This window comes from Temnothorax nylanderi, unplaced genomic scaffold, assembly GCF_030848795.1.
Source record: "Temnothorax nylanderi isolate EJ_2023f unplaced genomic scaffold, tnyl_v1.0 TNYL_tig0044_pilon, whole genome shotgun sequence".
Classification (NCBI taxonomy): Eukaryota; Metazoa; Arthropoda; class Insecta; order Hymenoptera; family Formicidae; genus Temnothorax; species Temnothorax nylanderi.
In genome coordinates, this window is record NW_027249106.1 from 207,593 (window position 1) to 227,549 (window position 19,957).

Here is a 19,957-nt window from a genome sequence, read left to right on the forward strand (position 1 = left end):
GAGATCGTAATGTTAAGTCAAACAAAAGTTGTTAACCTACTTGCAATAATTGTAAATCATATTTTACTAATCTGTTCAAGTTCTGATTATATTTCTCTTTTTATCTATTTTGCTAATATAAACTAATATACTTATCTAATTTGTCTGATTTATTTGATTTGTTAGATGTTACTAATCCTAGTCCTAGTGTTGTATTGAATAGAATTTTTCTTAAAGTCGCTTCTGAACTGTCAGTTTAAATCAGTCATGATATCTTTCTATATGTATAATACTTACCCAAAAGTTTTTCCATGTAGTCGGCTTCGATAGATGTGCTTGCTAACTTTGATACTACCGGTATGACGGGTTCGGGCAGATTTGATTCGATTTCAGTAACGTGTTGAAATTCAGTAACAATTACGCCTAGCTTTTCATCTTCTACTCCATGAGCTGTTTTACTTTCTGGTTTTGAAACGCTAAATTCTGATACTACATTTTCTGGAACAATTTCAGTTTTTAGAGCAACTTTTTGTTCAATTATATCCGCTTGCGCGTTTACTTCCTTAGCGAGACCTTTGACGACTTCCTTTGCTTCTTTCTCCGTAGCGGTTATTTGGGTAACTTGAACACCTTCCGAAATGCGGAATGAAACTTCGGCTGTTGCGTTTACTGCCTCTTTTTCAGCGATGAGGGAACGTTCGCTTTCGTGAGGAATCGATTCCATTTGTTGTATACTTTCAAACGGTATCTGTTTTGGTGTTATTTTCTTTACATCAGGTTTAACAAATTCCATCATTTCCTCTGACGATGACGACGCAACAACGTGAGATTTTTGAGCAACAGGCATGCTTAATATGTTCTGCTCGGCTACCTGTTTAGTTGCTTCTTCTAGATTTTTTATAATTTCTTTTGTTTCCTTTTCCGTAGTAGTTACTTGGATAACTTCGACGCCTTCGGAAACGCGGAATAAAACTTCAGCTGTTGCGGTAGTCGTTTCTTTATCTGGGACAAACGAACATTCACTTTCATGAGAAATTGGCTCAATTTGTTGTATACTCTCGAACGGTATTTGTTCTGGCATGATTTTCTTTATCTCGGGCTTGACAGATTCTACAATTTCTTCCGTTGTTAATGATGCAACTATTTGAGTTTTCTGAGCAACTGGCATACTCAGTATATTCTGCTCAACCGTTTGTTTAGTTGGTTCTTCCACATATTTTATTACTTCTTTTGTTTCCTTCTCTGTAGCGGTTACTTGGATAACTTCGACTCCTTCAGAAACACGGAATGAAACATCAGCCGTTGTTTCTAGTGTTATTTTATCAGGGAGGAGCAATCGTTCGCTTTCATGAGAAATCGATTCAATCTGCTGTATGCTTTCAAATGGTATTTGTTCCGGTATTATTCTCTTTATCTCAGGCTTAACAGATTCTAACATTTCTTCTGTTGTTGACGATGTAATCACTTGAGACTGTTCTACAACGGGCATACCTAGCATGCTTTGCTCGGCTATCTGTTTAGTCGCTTCTTCCAAGCTTATTACAACTTCTTTTGTTTCCTTTTCCGTAGTAGTTACTTGAAAAACTTCGACACCTTCGGAAATGCGGAATGAAACATCAGCTGTTGTGCTTGGTGTTTTCTTATCGGGAAGAAGTAAACGTTCGCTTTCATGAGGAATTGATTCGGTCTGTTGAATACTCTCAAACGGTATTTGTTCGGGTATTATTTTCTTTATCTCAGGCTTAACAGATTCTAACATCTCTTCCGTTGTTAACGACGTAAGCACTTGAGACTGTTCTACAACGGGCACACCTAGCATGCTCTGCTCGGCTGTCTGTTCAGTTGCTTCTTTCAGATTTTTTACGACTTTTTTTGTTTCCTTTTCTGTAGCGATTACTTGTACAACTTCGACTCCTTCAGAAACGCGGTATGAAACTTCGGCCGTTGTACTTGGTGTTTTCTTATCGGGAAGAAGTAAACGTTCGCTTTCATGAGGAATTGATTCGGTCTGTTGTATACTCTCAAACGGTATTTGTTGGGGTATTATTTTCTTTATCTCAGGCTTAACAGATTCTAACATCTCTTCCGTTGTTAACGACGTAAGCACTTGAGACTGTTCTACAACGGGCATACCTAGCATGCTCTGCTCGGCTGTCTGTTCAGTTGCTTCTTCCAGATTTTTTACGACTTCTTTTGTTTCCTTTTCTGTAGCGATTACTTGTACAACTTCGACTCCTTCAGAAACACGGAATGAAACATCAGCCGTTGTTTCTAGTGTTATTTTATCAGGGAGGAGCAATCGTTCGCTTTCATGAGAAATCGATTCAATCTGCTGTATGCTTTCAAATGGTATTTGTTCCGGTATTATTTTCTTTATCTCAGGCTTAACAGATTCTAACATTTCTTCTGTTGTTGACGATGTAATCACTTGAGACTGTTCTACAACGGGCATACCTAGCATGATTTGCTCGGCTATCTGTTTAGTCGCTTCTTCCAAGCTTATTACAACTTCTTTTGTTTCCTTTTCCGTAGTAGTTACTTGAAAAACTTCGACACCTTCGGAAATGCGGAATGAAACATCAGCTGTTGTGCTTGGCGTCTTTTTATCGGGGAGAAGCAAATGTTCGCTTTCATGAGAAATCGATTCAATCTGCTGTATGCTTTCAAATGGTATTTGTTCCGGTATTATTTTCTTTATCTCAGGCTTAACAGATTCTAACATTTCTTCTGTTGTTGACGATGTAATCACTTGAGACTGTTCTACAACGGGCATACCTAGCATGCTTTGCTCGGCTATCTGTTTAGTCGCTTCTTCCAAGCTTATTACAACTTCTTTTGTTTCCTTTTCCGTAGTAGTTACTTGAAAAACTTCGACACTTTCGGAAATGCGGAATGAAACATCAGCTGTTGTGCTTGGCGTCTTTTTATCGGGGAGAAGCAAATGTTCGCTTTCATGAGGAATTGATTCAATCTGTTGAATACTCTCAAACGGTATTTGTTCGGGTATTATTTTCTTTATCTCAGGCTTAACAGATTCTAACATCTCTTCCGTTGTTAACGACGTAAGCACTTGAGACTGTTCTACAACGGGCATACCTAGCATGCTCTGCTCGGCTGTCTGTTCAGTTGCTTCTTCCAGATTTTTTACGACTTCTTTTGTTTCCTTTTCTGTAGCGATTACTTGTACAACTTCGACCCCTTCAGAAACGCGGTATGAAACTTCGGCCGTTGTACTTGGTGTTTTCTTATCGGGAAGAAGTAAACGTTCGCTTTCATGAGGAATTGATTCGGTCTGTTGTATACTCTCAAACGGTATTTGTTCGGGTATTATTCTCTTTATTTCAGGCTTAACAGATTCTATCATATCTTTCGTTGTTGATGACGTTACCACTTGAGACTGTTCTACAACGGGCATGCTCAGCATGCTCTGCTCAGCTGTTTGTTTAGTTGCTTCTTCTAAATTTTTTATGTCTTCTTTTGTTTCCTTTTCCGTAGCATTTACCTGAATAACTTCGACACCTTCGGAAACGCGGAATGAAACATCAGCTGTCGTACTTGGTGTTTTTTTGTCGAGAAGAAGCAAACGCTCGCTTTCATGAAGAATTGATTCAATCTGCTGTATACTCTCAAACGGTATTTGTTCCGGTATTATTCTCTTTGTCTCAGGCTTAACAGATTCCGTTATTTCTTTTGTTGTTGCTGACGTTATTACTTGAGACTTCTCTGCAACATAGATACTCTGCATCTTTTGCTCAGCTATCTGTTTAATAGCTTTTTCCAGATTTTTTGTGACTTCTTTTCTTTCCTCTTCCGTAGCAGTTACTTGCACAACTTCAACACCTTCGGAGAGGCGGAATGAAACTTCGGCTCTTGTACTTGGTGTCATTTTTTCAGGGATAAGTGAACGTTCGCTTTCGTGAGTAATTGACTCGATCTGTTGTATACTCTTAAACGGTATTTGTTCCGGTGATATTGTCTTTATTTCAGGCTTGGATGTTTCTAGAATTTCCTCTGTTGTTGATGTCGCAATCACTTGCGTTTTTTCAGCAACTGGCATGCTCAACAATGTCTGCTCGGCTATCTGTTTAGTTGCTACCTCCAGACTTTTTATGTCTTCTCTTGTTTCCTTCTCCGTAGCAGTTACTTGGATAACTTCGACTCCTTCGGAGACGCGAAATGAAACATCAGCCGTTGTGCTTGGTGACTTTTTATCGGGGAGAAGCAAATGTTCGCTTTCATGAGGAATTGATTCGATCTGTTGTATACTTTCAAACGGTATTTGTTCGGGTATTATTTTCTTTATCTCAGGCTTAACAGATTCTATCATATCTTCCGTTGTTGATGACGTTACCACTTGAGATTGTTCTACAACGGGCATGCTCAGCATGCTCTGCTCAGCTGTCTGTTTAGTTGCTTCTTCTAAATTTTTTACGACTTCTTTTGTTTCCTTTTCTGTAGCGATTACTTGTACAACTTTGACACCTTCGGAAACGCGGAATGAAACATCAGCCGTCGTACTTGGTGTCTTTTTATCAGGAAGGAGCAAACGCTCGCTTTCATGAGGAATTGATTCGGTCTGTTGAATACTCTCAAACGGTATTTGTTCGGGTATTATTCTCTTTATCTCAGGCTTAACAGATTCTAACATGTCTTCTGTTATTGACGATGTAATCACTTGTGACTGTTCTACAACGGGCATACCTAACATGCTTTGCTCGGCTATCTGTTTAGTTGCTTCTTCCAAGCTTTTTACGACTTTTTTTGTTTCCTTTTCCGTAGCAGTAACTTGAATAACTTCGACACTTTCGGAAATGCGGAATAAAACATCAGCCGTTGTGCTTGGCGTCTTTTTATCGGGGAGAAGCAAATGTTCGCTTTCATGAGGAATTGATTCAATCTGCTGTATACTCTCAAACGGTATTTGTTCCGGTATTATTCTCTTTGTTTCAGGCTTAACGGATTCTGTAATTTTTTCTGTTGTTGACGACGCAACTACCTGAGACTGTTCTGCAACTCGCATACTGAGCATACTTTGCTCGGCTGTCTGTTTAGTTGCTTCTTCCAAACTTTTCATGATTTCTTTCGTTTCCTTCTCTGTAGCGGTTACTTGAATTATTTCGACACCTTCGGAAACGCGGAATGTAACGTTGGCCGTTGCGGTTGATGTCGCTTTATCAGGAACAAGCGAACTTTCTCTTTCATGAGAAATTGATTCAATCTGCTGTATGCTTTCAAACGGTATTTGTTCCGGTATTATTCTCTTTATTTCAGGCTTAACAGATTCTATCATATCTTCCGTTGTTGATGACGTTACCACTTGAGACTGTTCTACAACGGGCATGCTCAGCATGCTCTGCTCAGCTGTTTGTTTAGTTGCTTCTTCTAAATTTTTTATGTCTTCTTTTGTTTCCTTTTCCGTAGCATTTACCTGAATAACTTCGACACCTTCGGAAACGCGGAATGAAACATCAGCCGTTGTACTTGGTGTCTTTTTATCGGGAAGAAGCAAACGTTCGCTTTCATGAGGAATTGATTCAATCCGCTCTATACTCTCAAATGGTATTTGTTCCGGTATAATTTTTTTCGTCAGATGTTTCGCAGACTCTGTCATCTCCTCCGTTGTTAATGATGCAAGTATTTGCGATTTCTCGGCAACGCTCATGCCCAGTAGACTTTTTTCGGCTACTTGCTTAGTTGGTTCCTCTGGAGTGGATAATTCCTTTTCGGCTTCATTGTAAGTTACTTCAAAGATCGACAATGGCATTAGTTCGTCTAAATTTAGTTTACCTTTATGCTCTTCGGAAACTAGTGATTTTGCAAGTTCTTCGACGTTACTCACTGTCAAAACTTCTGACATCTCTGCGACTTCTATGCTAGATAATTTTGGCAGAGCTTTTTGCGATTTTGGAATGTCCTGTGTCGGTAATTCTTGTTCTGTTTCCGTAGAAATTACTTCAGACACAGTAATACAACTCATTTCTTCAACATCTGGTTTTCCCCTTTGATCATCTTTTTTCTTCAACTCGGGTATTTTTCCAACGGCTGCGGCGGTCACAATTTCGATTTTTTGAGCTATCTCTCTACCTGAGAGACGTGGTGTGGCTATTTTCTCATCTAATTTTTCTAAACTCGGCAATTGTGTTTCTGTCTCGGTAGATATTACTTGAGAAACCATAAGTGAGGAAAATTCATCCAATCGTGGTTTACCTTTTTGTTTTGCTGGACTTTCGAGTCTCGAAAGTTCTTCGACATTGGTAACAGTGAGTACCTGAGAAGTCTCGGCTATTTCTCTACCAGACATCATAGGCATTGCTGTGAGTCCACTAGGTGCATCGCGACTCTCGAAAGTTTCTTCGGTTTCATGAGATAATACTTGAGATATTGTCAAGGAGGATAATTCTTCTACTTGTACTTGCCCTTTACGCTCGTCGGGTGGTACTTGTTTTGAAAGTTCTTCTGTACTCATCATCATTAAAATTTGACTTGTTTCGGCTACATCTCTACCAGATAAATTAGTTTGCGCCATTTTTTCCGTGGGCATTTCTGGGCTAGGCAGTAGAGCTTCCGCTTCATTGGATACAATTTGCGTTATACTTAAGGATAATAACTCCCTGAGATTTGGTTTTCCCTTTTGTATTTCGGGTTTTTGAAGTTCAACCAATTTACCTAGACTTGATATAGCCGTTATTTCCGTAGTTTCTGCTACATCTCTGCCACACAAACTTGTTTGCGCCGTTCTCTCGGTCGGTACTTTGGGACTATCGAGAATATCTTCTGCTTCTTGAGATTCTATTTGTGAAATTGTTAAAGGCGTAAATTCGTCGAGGCTGAGTTTACCTTTCTGTTTCTCGGTTTCTTTTTTAGGAACAAGTTCTTCGGCATTAGTCATTGTTACGGTCAGTATTGTTTCCGCGATATCTCTACCGAGCAAATTTGGTTGCGCTTTGATTTTCTCCGTGGAAAGCTCAGCGCTAACTAATATTTCTTCGGCCTCATTAGAAATTACTTGTGAAATAGTTAACGGAATTAATTCATCGACTTGTCGATTACCTTTTTGTTTTTCAGGTCTTTCTGTAGCAAGTTCATTGGTCTCGGATATTGTTGTCACTTGAATTATTTCGACGATTTCTCTACCAGAAATATTAAAATCAGCCTTGCGGTCTTTTGGAATAACTTTACTAGCTAGGACATCTTCAACTTCATTGGAAATAATTTCGGAAACGGTCACAGATGATAATTCTTCGAGTCCTGGTTTACCCTTTTGTTCGTATAATTTGGTAGATCTTGCAAGATCTTCAGTTGTATTCGCTGTAACTATTTGAAGAATTTCCGCGGCTTCTCTGCCTGTTAAGCTTGATTGTGCCTGATGCTGTTTTGGTGTAACAGCTTCAGGTAAGACGTCTTCGATTTCATTAGAAGCTACCTCAGTAATTACAACCGTAGTAAGACTTTCGAATTGCGGTTTACCTTTCTGCCTCTCGGGTTGAAACTTGCTCTCAAAAACGTCCTCCCTTTCGGCTGGCGTTGTTTCTGACCTCACTATTGTTTCCACCGTGGTCTGAATGAGTTTTGCTTGAGAGGGAAGTGGTTTCTCCTCAGAGAGCTCTCGAGTACTTTGTATACTTTCCACGAAAGAACCTTCGATAGTTTGGAATAAATGGATATCTGTCGTAGCTTTGACTTCAGTTCTCTTTGAAGCTATATCTAATACCTTTTCTTTGTTTTCGACAATTGTTTCTGAAACCTGTAATGGCAATATCTCTGTTACATCGATATTTGCTTTTTGTGTCGCAGGTTTAAAAAGACCATCGAAAGTCTTCTCCCTTTCTTCGGCAATATTTTCATCAACTGTAATACTTTCAAACGTATCTCGGGCTGGCGTAGCAATCTGAGGTATTGAAATGTAACCAGAAGGTTGTTCAGGTACATCGACTCGTGATTCCACCATCGTGGTCTCTATCATACCGTGTTCGGTAACAATAGTGTGGACAGCTGTTTGTGACATTTCATGTTTTTTCTCTCTCAGTGACGCTTCGACTTCGCCAGATGTTATCTCCGTGATAAATACACCATGATCCTCTTCGAATGTTGGCATAGCTGTGCTAAATATTACCTTCGGGTACTTATCAAAAGTGCCTTCGCTTTCCGCACTTGGAACTTCATGGACAACGATAGATTGAAACGCATCTTGCTTTACGTGGGCTTCCGCTTGTACCTTTTCAAAAGGTTTAACCAATCCGGTATTTTGCTCGATAAATATTTGTGTTTTTTGTGCAATATCCATGCCAGGTTTTATTAGTTTTACTTTTGCCATACTCTCTTCATATTTCGGAATGTTCATCGTTTCTTCTTTGTCTTGTGTTACGATATGATCTACAGTAATACTTTTCCCTTCAACGAAGCTAATCTCGGCGCTACGCTTATCAGACTTGAATTTGTCACTAAATATTGCGCCTTGCTCTTGAGGAACTGTTTCGCTGACATCAATACTTTCCAAAGTAGAGTGTGTTCTATGTGCTTCGCATATAATCGGTTTCAATGCCACAGGTAATTCTCCGAGTCCTTCGCGTAAATTAATTTCCATTCGTTCGGCTACTTCTTTACCTTCCATCAAGAGATTTGCCGCCTCTTGGCGAAGTTTTTTTGTAGCAAATTCCTCTTCCACGTCTTGAGCATTAATTGATTCTGTAATGGCGACGAATCTATTTTCATCTAAAACAACACGTGCTTTCGTTTTTGTCAGTGGCGTTTCCCGAATCCTGTCCACTTCTCTTTCCACAAGAACTTGTTCGGTCAGTTGTACTGTCTCAAAAGGTTTTTGGCCAATTAACGCGGTTACTTTTGTCGGTGCTACAACTTCGCTCATTTCACCTGTGCTTGAACTGGGAATTATTTCAGATTTCTCGGCGACTTCGTGGCCAGGAATAATAACTGAAAATGCCGAGCGAGATTTGTCTTCTCGTAACGTTTCGAGGGGAGCTTCTTTATCAGCCATTTTAATTTCTGTAACAGAGGTAACGCTCTTGCCTTCTTCGACAGATAATTCTATTTTGTGTACCTCTGGCATGAATTTATCTTCGAAGGGCTTTTCTCGATCTTGAATCATGCCTTCAGTCACTAAGAGACTTTGATATACTTCGTGTGTAGACGATACTGTTTCCATGTTTGGCTTTTCGATGGCTATTTCCCCTGTGGAATGTCCGATATCTACCGCAGTCGTTTCTGCTATACTATGAGTAGCATCGATATTAAATAAAGCAGCGTGTTTACGTGGTTGTTCCTCGGCGACATACGGCGATTCTTTATCTGCCAGTGTTATATGTGCTGTACTCGCGATTGCTTTGCCTTCTTCCATATTGACGTTTACAGTTTTATTTTCCGGTATTAAAGCTGGTGTAAATTGATCTTCCCCTTCTTGAATAATAGGCTGTAATTCCATTAGCGGATTAAAAACTATGTGATCTGGAATTGCGATGGCAGCCAGTGGTGCTTCGCCAATAGCAATTTCACTAGTACTAAAATTAGCAATTTGCATTGTTGTTTCGGCGACGCCATGAGTTTCGATTAGAGTTTTCTCCGCTATTTTTGCTTTCGGTATTTCTTTTGGCTTATATTCAGTTTCTTTATCCTCCAAGATTACAGAAGATACCTGCACACTTTCTTCCATTACAATGGAAAGATCAGCTTGAGCCACGGATGGTATTTTATCTTTCCCAAGTATAGCCTCCGCTTCTGTTGGCTGCGTTTCCGTTGTTACTATTGCTTCTAATGGGATACTTGAGAAAATAGCTGAAATAGAAGTCGGTTTTGTCTCCATCAATTCTCCAGCGTTGGAATCTGGAGTGACTTCGCTCTTCTCAGCAATAATATGTCCGGCAAATTGAATCCCGGCTCTTTTCTCCGTAGGTCTTTTGGGAATTCGGAGAATATCTTCCTTTTCGCCTAAAATCTCGGTAGACATAGTGGCACTGATAATCTCATCGATGGATATTTGAGCCGTGTTGGTTTTGGTTGGTTTATCTTGAAATTCTATTTCTGTTTCTGTTACAACAGTTTCGCTTTGAACGATACTCTCAAACGGCAAACGTTCCTCTTTCGCCGCTGCTCTCATTGGTGTTTTCACATCGAAGTCTCCTAGATAAATGGCCGGTGTAACTTCAGTGAGTTCGGCGATTTTATGCGCGTCAAAGCTGGTGGTAATTTTTTCACCGATGATATCCGCTTTCTTCAAATATTTTTGCTCCTTGTCAGACGCAATTGTTTCAATTACTGTTACGCTTGTTTCTTCTTCGAATGACACGTCGACTTTCTTCTTATCTGGTTTGACGAAATCAAGCATAGGTTGTTCTGAATCACCAGTTGACATTTCGGACGTAACAATACTATGATGAGTGATATGCTCAGTCGTAGCCATTGCGGAGATCGTCTCTTCGCGTTTTAATTCGCTGATATCGGTCGCGGTTACTTCAGCAGCTTCTGCCACGGTATGAGTAGGGATATCCAAAATAGCAGATTTCGATTGTGGTTTCTCCATTTCTGCTAGCGTGCTTTCTTTGTCACCCGTTGTTACAGAAGAAACAACAAGGCCTTCACCCATTACAAATTCAAGATTAGCTCTCTTTTCTGGCACTGGCATATGATGAAGAGGCTTTTCAGTTTCTCTTGTTTGCACTTCTTCAGCGACGGCTGTTTCAAATGGTAATAATGTCGTTTTAGGACGTGCTTCTTGAGTAGGTTTGGCAGATAATTCAGTTGGAGCGACGTCACTAACAATCTCAAATGTCGATGCTATATTCTGTGTTACTACGTCAATTGTAGCTTCGGCTGTTTTTGGCGCCTGCTTTTCATCAAATATATCTTCTTTGTCCTCGGGATGCGTAATTTCAATTGTCAGACTCTCTCCTTCTTGGAAAATAATACCTACCTTTTTAATATCAGGTTTTATATCAGTTTCTAAAGGAGATTCTTTCTCAGATACCGATACTTCCATTTGTTGTACAACGTCTAGTCCGCTTTGCAATTGGTTGGCAATTTCCCGACTCGGTTTTTCTTCTTTCAATGCACTTAGAGTGCTCGCAAGAATCATCTCCTGTGTTTCGGCTATCTCATGGCCTTCAGTTATGTCTAACACAACCTTTTGTTTGTCTGGCAATTTTTCCATTGACAATTCTCCTTCCTTCAATACGGTCGTTACTTCTGTGACGGTCAGTTTTTCAGATCGAGCGCATACTTGAACTGCGGCGTTTTGTTTAATAGGACTCGCATCCTCATCCCTGATTCGCTCCGCTTCGCCGACATTTGTTTCAGTTACTATCAACTCTTCCAGAGCTTCTTGTTGTACTATCGCTTTGCCTGATTTTGGTAGGTCACTGGTTATCTTTCCAGCACTTTGTTCCACTAAGATTTCTGCCTTCGACGCGATGATGTGACCAGTTATGGACGACTCAACCATATGGGTCTCTGGTCCAGTATCCGGTGTGTAAACGTTCTCGAGATCATGTGGAATTATTTCTAAAACGCTGGCACCAGGCCTCGTTTCCGTGAGTTCGATGTTCGCTATTTTTCCCTCGGGTTTTACATCCGCTTTATAAACGTCTTCCTTTTCTGCGGTTTCTTGCATAACGATGCTGATAGTTTTTATAGGAACGTGAGATGGATATGCTTTTCCACTTACAGGTTGGTCTACCACTAGGTACTCTTCAGTCGGCGATTCTGTTCTTACTTGTTCGCATATCGGAGCCACTTGCGTCATATATTCAGTATTTGCAAACGCACTCTTAACATCAGTCGTTTCAAGATATTCGGTTTCTTTCTCCCCCGCTACGATCATTGTGGTGTGCAAGCTTTCAATCTGGTTCATCGAGATTTCGGCGATCATTGTTTCAGGACTCTTATCCTTCTTCGCCGGAGCTATACCTTCCGCCGCAACAGTTTCGCCAACGATCATTTCTTGCAGACTGACCGCTTCGATTTTAGCTATAGCAGTTGGTAAGGCTTCTTTCGTGACTTCGCCTAAATCATTTTCAGATTGAGTTTCCTGAACTTCAAGGGAGATCATTGGATGAGTGGGCACCGTTTTTCCGCGATGTGATTCAGGCATTTCAAAGATTTTCAGTTCGGCTTCTTTTTCTATAGAAGTAGTCTGCGATATCTCGATACCTCTGACAGCGTCGTAGACCGTCTCGATCGTATGGATTTCCGGTTTAGCATCTTCTATCATGCTAGCCTCTCGATCATGAGTGAGCGTTTCGAGGACAGTTTTCGCTTCGGTCAACTGAATGGATACGACACCGCTCTCTGAGACGTACTTGAGCGTGTCTTTTAAATCCGCGGGATAATCCGCGGTTTGAACTTGAGATATCAAGATGTGTTCTTTCGGTCTGACCGACGTTTCCGCCAGCACTTTGGATGGTTTTTGATCGGCACTATACGTTCCTTCGGATTCTTGAACAATTATGTCTGTAACAGAACCAATCTCCAATGGAGAGATCGACGTAACGGCCAGTTTAGTAGTAGGCTTTTCTTCGGGATGATAGTCTCGATCTTTTTCGGAAATCATCGTCTCTATCGTCACAGCTGACATAATTTCGACAATATTTAAGTCGGCCGTGACCTGTTTGCTCTCTTCGATTGTTAAATCGTCCTCTTTTTGTTGAGTATCGATTGTTGATATCGCGACTCCTTCCAGAAAAGTGACATTTGGTGTAGCTTCGAAAGAATCTACTTTACGCTCGGGAATGTATTCCCCTTCACGCTCCTGCACGAGATCGTGACGAATAATAGCTGTTTCGTTCCCGTAGGAGATTCTGATTTGAGCTGTTTGACTCGGCGGTAATTTACCTGGAATGTATGCTCCTTCTTTTTCGGGTGCGTTCATCTTTTCGGTAACGTGTTGTCTTCGCGAGATTATCGTTTCGGTAGCGATTTCAGTAGGTACTATCAATTCCGGATAATATTTTCCTGGTTTATCTTCGGAATGAATCTCTTCCACTATTAACGGTTCAATTGCATTGACGTTAACTCGAGGTTTTGTAAGTACCGTTTTAACAGGTTCCAATTTATCTTCAACCAAACCTTCCTGTATCTCATAAACCGAAAGTGATATTTGCGGCAAGACAATATCCTCCGCCTTAACGCTTAAGGGTGTTATAAAATCGTCGGTGGGTATTTCGCTTTGATTAACTATGGTCTCTCTAACAGTTGCGGCTTCCTGCACGGTGACCTGCACGTCTGCTTTTCGACTCGTTTCTGATGTGGTCAAAGTTAGATTTGATATACCCTCATCGTGAGTCAGTGTTTCGCTGATGAGAAGACTTTCTTTCATTATTACAGAAGGTGTAGCTTCGTAAGAAGTTGCCTTGAAGGAGCCAGAGAAATCATCAGTAGATATATGTGCAGTAGTTTCTGTGGTTGAATATGGTTCTATAGATGAGATTGATATTGACGCTTTACGTTCGATAGGTTTGACCCTCATCACTTGGTCAATTTCTTTTTCATGTACCGATGTCATTTGTTCCGTTAGCGCGATAACAGTGTTTAATGTGTATTTAGCTTTTTCAAATTCAGGTTTGCCAGGTGCTTGCTCGATTGTTCGGTCTAATGGTATCACTTGAGTTCGCTGGCTAGATACATTCAAAGCCATAGATGGCAATAGTTGATCCTTTATTACTTTAAATTCTTCTATCTCTTCCAGTTGCATCTCGTCTTTACCGATATTTGATCTTTTTGGTGTTAACGTCTTTCTAATTTTTTCAATTGTTTCTTCCTCCTCCTCTATGTTTATTTGTTTTTTCTCATCTTGCTTTTGTTGCTTACGAATCAATCTGCCCTTTGAGTCCCGTTCGAGTTCAATAACCTCTTCTTCAATTTCTTCCCTTTTTCTCTCTTTTTCAATCTCCTCGACCTCCTCGATTTTTATTAATTGAACCCCCTCTTCCCTATCTTGTGTTGTTTCTTCGATTTGATTCCTTGGTTTTCTGTCTTTGCGTTTGCGCAATGTTGTGTGTGCCTGCCGTGTGTCCTCGTATTCTGTGGAAAGTATGTGAGAATTTTGTGTCAGACGTGAGTGTTGCGTGATGTTTTTACTTTTGCGTTCTCTCTCTCTCTCTCTCTCTCTCTCTCATTTATTCACTCATTCACTCTTTATATCTTGCATACTTTATTCCACGACTAAAGAGCGTGTATTTGATTACGATATGTGCTCAACAAACAAACAAATAACAAGTGTTTGGATTTTCAGAAAGGTGTGAATGTAGAATTTTATTGTAAATAAGTTTAATAGAATGTAACATTTATTAATCTTATGATTATGCTACATTCTTATATCTCATACTATTTTGTGTTGAGCAAGGTATCGATAAATGTATAGAACTTACATTGCAAGGCACAATCGGTGTAGCGCGAGTGAGCATCGAGTCGCAAAGCATTGATTTCGAAGTTGACATGGAAAGTGGCTGATTAAAATGCGACGGTGAATATTGTGTTAGATAAGGTAGTAGGATTTATCGCGTGTGGAAAGCATAGCGGTATAAGGAAAAAAAATTGCATAGCTATTATTCGATCAAGCAAAACTTCATACATCTGAAAGCATAATAAAATAGTGATCGTTACAGCTGTGAATATCGTATCTTAGTATACATTTTTTTGTTTTTCTCTGTGTATTAATATTTATATTTCACATATAAATAAAGAAGTATTTTAAAACTAATATAATAAAAATATTATAAGAAATATGGCATTGATTAAAACTTTAATTTCTACCAAAACTAGTAATTATAGCATAAAGATAGATTTAAGCATATTGCTTTTTTATATATCTAACAATCCATTAATAGAGACTTATGTCCATCCTGAATAAAATTAATTAGCATTACTAATATATAGCGTTAATTGTTCGCTGACGGTAAAACTATAACAAAATAATTGCAATAGCACTGCTTATTATAACGAGAAACCAATTCGTCAAATTGGTAAGTCATACGAATAGATATCTCGTGCGTCGAAATTTATTATTCCAAACCTTTAATTTCTCGAATATCCTGTACATGAGTAGCTTTCCTTTCATCTCTTCTTTCTGTAATCAGATAATATTTATTCTTGTGGAAAATTTAGGACGATTCAATCTTTATACAAAAAACAACAATATGCCCAATGAAAATATTGAAAGAAGTTCGAAATAAATTCGAATCTTATGCATATGTATAAAGAACTTGAGATTATATGTATATGTACAGAGAAATGTCTCTCACACACACACACACACACACACACACACACACACACACACACACACACACACACACACACACACACACACACACACACACACACACACACACACACACACACACACACACACACACACACACACACACACAGTCTGTAATCTTGGCTTACCCATAAAATGAACTTCCATTTTGCGAACAATATCTACTTTTTCCGTAGCATGTTGCTCAGTTTCAACCTAAAAAAAAAAAAAAAAGGAAATTATTATTGAAAATATTACAGCATGTATTTTATTAAGAAAAATGGAGAAAGAGACGGAGCGTTTTTCTCTAGTAATGATTACAAATTTACGTAACATTTGCTGCTACATGTGTACCTCTGAAATTTCTGTAACTTCCCAAGCACGTGGCCTGAAATCCTCCGGAGCAAAGTGTGTGATGACTTCTTCCACGGATGCATGCTGAAGCTCGACCATTCTCATAAAAGCACGAAAACCGACTGTTGCTGCAACGAAACTCTCGTCAGTTGTCGTCTCCTCGGTAAGTACTTGAGTGATCAAGGGACCGTGGCCCTTTCTTTCCACCAACTGCACCAAAGCGTTCTGAGCATCAGGTGTTTTTAAAGCAGGGAAGATTTCAGTTCTGTAAAGACATTCGTTGATCTCGTTTACGGAAACACCTTGTCGAACCAAGTAGCCAATTGTTGCGAGTTCTCGAAGGGGAGATTCTCCTGGGCCAAATTCTTTCGCATCAAGTACCTCCATTATCTCATCGACTTCCCGAGCTATGTTTTCTTTTTGTCGCTCCACAATCTCTTTTACGGTAATATCTTCTTTAATCTTTTCCGCTTTTACTTTCTTTACTTTTTTCTGCTTTGTCTCTATACGTTTCGTTTCTTGCACGCTAGTTTCTATATGTGCTTCGGAGACCGACACTTTCTCTAGAGTTTCTGAGGTAACTTGAGCGTGATCAAGTTTTGTTTCGATGGTGAAATCAGGAGCATTATCTTCACTCGTGATTTCTGATACGACGACACTTTCTCGCTCTTCGACAGTTTGTTTCGCACGTTCTTCGAATTTAGGTATGTGCTCTCGTGGTTTCTGATCGTCAATTTTTTTCAAGGAAGCTGTTGCTTCGGTTACAATTGGTTCTTGGATCGATACTATTCTTCGTGCTCTAGAAATCTAAAATGCGCAAGATAAAATGATTCGTGAAATTCTCTAAGAACTCTAGTTACGATTAAGATACTTAAAAATTTGCACATCTTATAATACCTCCTCGGGTTTATTTTCCATGAACTCTGTTGTTTCTAGTAATTGGGTCTCTTCAACATCGACAATTCTCCTGAAAGTACAAACGGCAAAAATTATAATTTATATTTAAATAAAACATATTAAAGATTTAAGTACGGAATATACCGAACAAGATAAAATACATTACTGACTTTTCTTCTATCTGTTCCTTCGGAATAAGCTTCTCTTCACGGATTTCTTCTTTCTCAATTTTGATACGTTCAGCTTTTACTTTTTCTTTGATCTCCTTTGCCTTCTTCAGCTCGGTTTTCTTCTTTTTGTGCGGTTTCTCTTCTTGTTTTTTCAGCTTTATATCCAATTTTTCTTCCTCTTTGATCGTATCATCCAGCATTAATCGTGATTCGCTAGTAGTATCGATATGCAGTTTGGCTTTCGTTACTATCATACCAACTTCGTTGGTAGCTTTGCAAACATATGTGGCATCGTCCTCTTTGGTAGTTTGCTTAATCGTTAGAGTAGTTCTATTTTCTTCATCAAATATACGTACTTTCACATTCTCCGTATTCATTATAAGCTTATCGTTCTTATACCAAACAACATCTATAAGTTGAGGAAATAATTAATTAAAACAACTTTTACACAACTGAGTTTCACAATATTTTATATGTGTAGTGATTACCTACCTGGTTTGGGGTTACCAGAATAAACACATTCAAACAAAGCGATATCCCCTTCTTTTGCATAAACGTCCGTTATTTCTTGGATAAATCGTGGGACGGCTTGTGTAGCTGAAATATCATGAATCGCTGCGATTATGAAAAATTCTCACAACATAGAAATAGCTACCATATTAAATTTTCTTACCAAATTGATGTTTGGCGCCAAGGTTACTTGTATAAGCCTCTCATGTCAGTAGTCTAGTTAGACAAACATATATGAAAATTCATGCACAGTTACTCTAAATAATTACGTCTACGTGTTACGTCTATCGTTAGTAAATCAAATTCTACCTGACATCGTGCCTCTTTCATCTTCGATGGAGTATTCGCTGTATGTGGATATATTGCCCGCTAATCCAAAATTTCCGCTACATTGACTTTCAAGTAGCAAAAATTCTTGTAATTCTTCTTGACTATCCGCTGTATGTAATTGCTGGAAAGATTCCAAATCGATTTCTCTCGGCTCTAACGGAAATATCCGTGGGTTCATGGTATAATCCTCGAGTTGTTTCTCCTTGGAGTATTTTGAAATAGGAATCTTAGATTTGGGATATGTATGATATTTTCTTTTACAGTCATGAATCGGCTTAACTGCAAATTTTTCGGGAATGGTTTTAAATATTTTTGTATCCAATTTGTTTTGATCGTGCGTATTTGGCATTTCGATTCTTTCTTCGATTGATGACAAACAGAACGGCGGTTTCTGGTTCTCTGGAGAATTTGTCTTTTTATCAATCGAATGAAAGTACTCGTAAATTTTTCTTTCGCTCTTTGACGGTGGGAACTCACCAAAGTCGAGAACGATCTTTTTCTTTCTGCATTCTGTTGAGACGTCCATTGAGAACTTTTCGTTGAATATCGAATTGTCGCTCGCCTTTTTAAACGTATCTTCAGGACTAAGGCTAAAGGACTCGATAGTTGCAAGCGGTTTGCCGATCATTTTTTTCTGAACAGTATATTTAGTATCTTCTGTTCTAATTGGAGATAGTTGTTTCGATACGTTTGATATTTTGACTACAGCTTGTTTATACTCTTCATGTTTTATTGCAGGAGTTATCGCATTTTGCGTACTTGAAATTGACGTAGAGATATGTTTCGGTTCTATTTTTGGTTCGGTTCCAAGTGACGACGTAACGTGTGTTTTTTTGATAGCAAAATCGTGTTTTACCGCATTATTAAGCACAAATTTAACAAGTGCGCTTCTTTTATTATTTAATAACGTTATATATGAAGAATATTTATGTTCAATAGGCTCTTTATCTTGCATTTTCTCTTGTAATCGCCTTCCTGAATCAAATATCGTTGAAGTTTGTTCCTTGTGAGAACCATCAACTTGCCAAGAGTATTGTATTGCAGTACTATTCTCTCGATCGGTCTCCATAGAATCCGAATATCTTTTCGATAAAAAATATCCTTTCGAAGGAGTTTCATCTTCATCAAGAGACAATCTGGTATCGTCGTCAATGTTCATCAAGGTTTTTGTTGATGAAAATTCACTGGTTACAGTTGAACTATCCTTTTGAGAACTCTCATTTTGTAATGCACAGTCATCCAGGCTGTCGTTCGAGAAACTGCACTCTGCATCACTCAGCATGCAATCGAGTGTGTTCAGACGATAAACGTGAGTCTTACCTCTTAAAGCTTCCTGCATTTCTTCCATCTGTGTGACCCACTCTGGTTTTCGGTACTCTTTTGTTCCGAGTATACCTAATCGACAAAACGAATATAAGAAACGTATAACGAATGTATAGCGAATCTCTCCGGTCTTGTTAGCATTTAGTAAGAAGAATTTGAGCGAGACCAAAGAGATTTGTTAATTTGCTTATAATATGCCAAAAATAAGACGGAAGACAGTGTATAAGTCGAGGATGTTGCAAGTGTGTTTGATGTGGTAGATGTAATCGAAGATGTAGGATAATGAACGGATTTTATTAGGATGCTATAGCGCTTCGATGATGTTTCTTCGATTGAAGAGCGCAGCTGAAAAGAATTTGTCTTAACCAGATTACTGCAGCCTTTGGGATCTCTGTAGAGAGGAAGATATTACCTTCTACTGATAGATACGCCGTCGTAGTTGATACACCGAGTGGATTGTGAGCTTCGAATGTGATCTCGCCCGTGTCATCGAGGAAAGTCTCAGCAATCGTCAATACTGATGTACCATCTTCAAACTCCTCAATTTGAAATTCTTGTGATGAGACTATTTCCATGCCCTGTTTATACCATTTTCCTTTCGGTTTTGGTTTGCCTTTCACCTTTACTTCCAATCTATATAAGAAAAGATGGCAATCACATACACACACACACACACACAAACATGTGTGAACACTGTGAACATGCATATACATACATATATATATATATATACATATGCATGTACATATTACTGATTTTATTTATATAATCATGTAATTATAATTTGTCAAATGTGTTTTAAATATACCTAGTTAGTTCCCCATCTTTGGTAGGAACTAACTGAGGAAGCTTCTTAACTATCTCTGGTACGGATTCTTCTACATCAGTGTCGAAGATAGGAGTTTCCTAGAAATAAAATGAATTTCAATGTCTAATGTTGTACCAAGCACAATTCTATTGTTGGATATATTATTGGATGTTGTTGGATGTACTTACTTTCGGAGATAGAAGATCTTCTTCCGATCCTGTAGTAAGGGATGTCGCGACTATTGAAGATGCAATTTCCGAGTCGGGCACGTACTCGTACGCTGAAAGTGCATTGTGTAAAACAGGCTATCATTTATAGGTATTTGCGTTGAATGATATA

General features: G+C 39.0%; 2 protein-coding genes and 1 long non-coding RNA gene across 10 annotated transcripts in view; 1 reads left to right on the top strand and 2 right to left on the bottom strand.

The window, feature by feature from the left end:
- The window catches only part of Sls (sallimus), an 83,908-nt gene that overhangs the window by 26,270 nt on the left and 37,681 nt on the right, over positions 1-19,957 (bottom strand). For 6 of the 8 annotated variants that reach the window (XM_071704761.1, XM_071704762.1, XM_071704765.1 and 3 more), the window contains 11 exons: positions 19,807-19,898; positions 19,619-19,716; positions 19,223-19,443; positions 18,808-18,882; positions 17,140-17,244; positions 16,648-17,056; positions 16,478-16,547; positions 15,581-16,387; positions 15,376-15,442; positions 14,999-15,052; positions 277-14,007 (listed from right to left, as the gene is read on the bottom strand). In XM_071704761.1, the coding sequence (XP_071560862.1) occupies positions 277-14,007; positions 14,999-15,052; positions 15,376-15,442; positions 15,581-16,387; positions 16,478-16,547; positions 16,648-17,056; positions 17,140-17,244; positions 18,808-18,882; positions 19,223-19,443; positions 19,619-19,716; positions 19,807-19,898 (15,729 nt within the window). The remainder of the gene's footprint in view (positions 1-276; positions 14,008-14,998; positions 15,053-15,375; positions 15,443-15,580; positions 16,388-16,477; positions 16,548-16,647; positions 17,057-17,139; positions 17,245-18,807; positions 18,883-19,222; positions 19,444-19,618; positions 19,717-19,806; positions 19,899-19,957) is intronic. The other 2 variants (XM_071704767.1, XM_071704766.1) reach the window with 2 other exon arrangements.
- Positions 1-19,957, top strand: part of LOC139771762 (uncharacterized) — a 53,963-nt gene that overhangs the window by 25,173 nt on the left and 8,833 nt on the right. The window lies entirely within an intron of this gene.
- Positions 17,251-18,801, bottom strand: LOC139771759 (uncharacterized). Its single transcript, XM_071704776.1, has 2 exons — positions 17,467-18,801; positions 17,251-17,373 (listed from the first exon to the last, which is right to left on the bottom strand). Exons 1-2 carry the CDS (start codon positions 18,767-18,769, stop codon positions 17,366-17,368), a joined length of 1,311 nt encoding a protein of 436 aa, XP_071560877.1. The 5' UTR covers positions 18,770-18,801; the 3' UTR covers positions 17,251-17,365.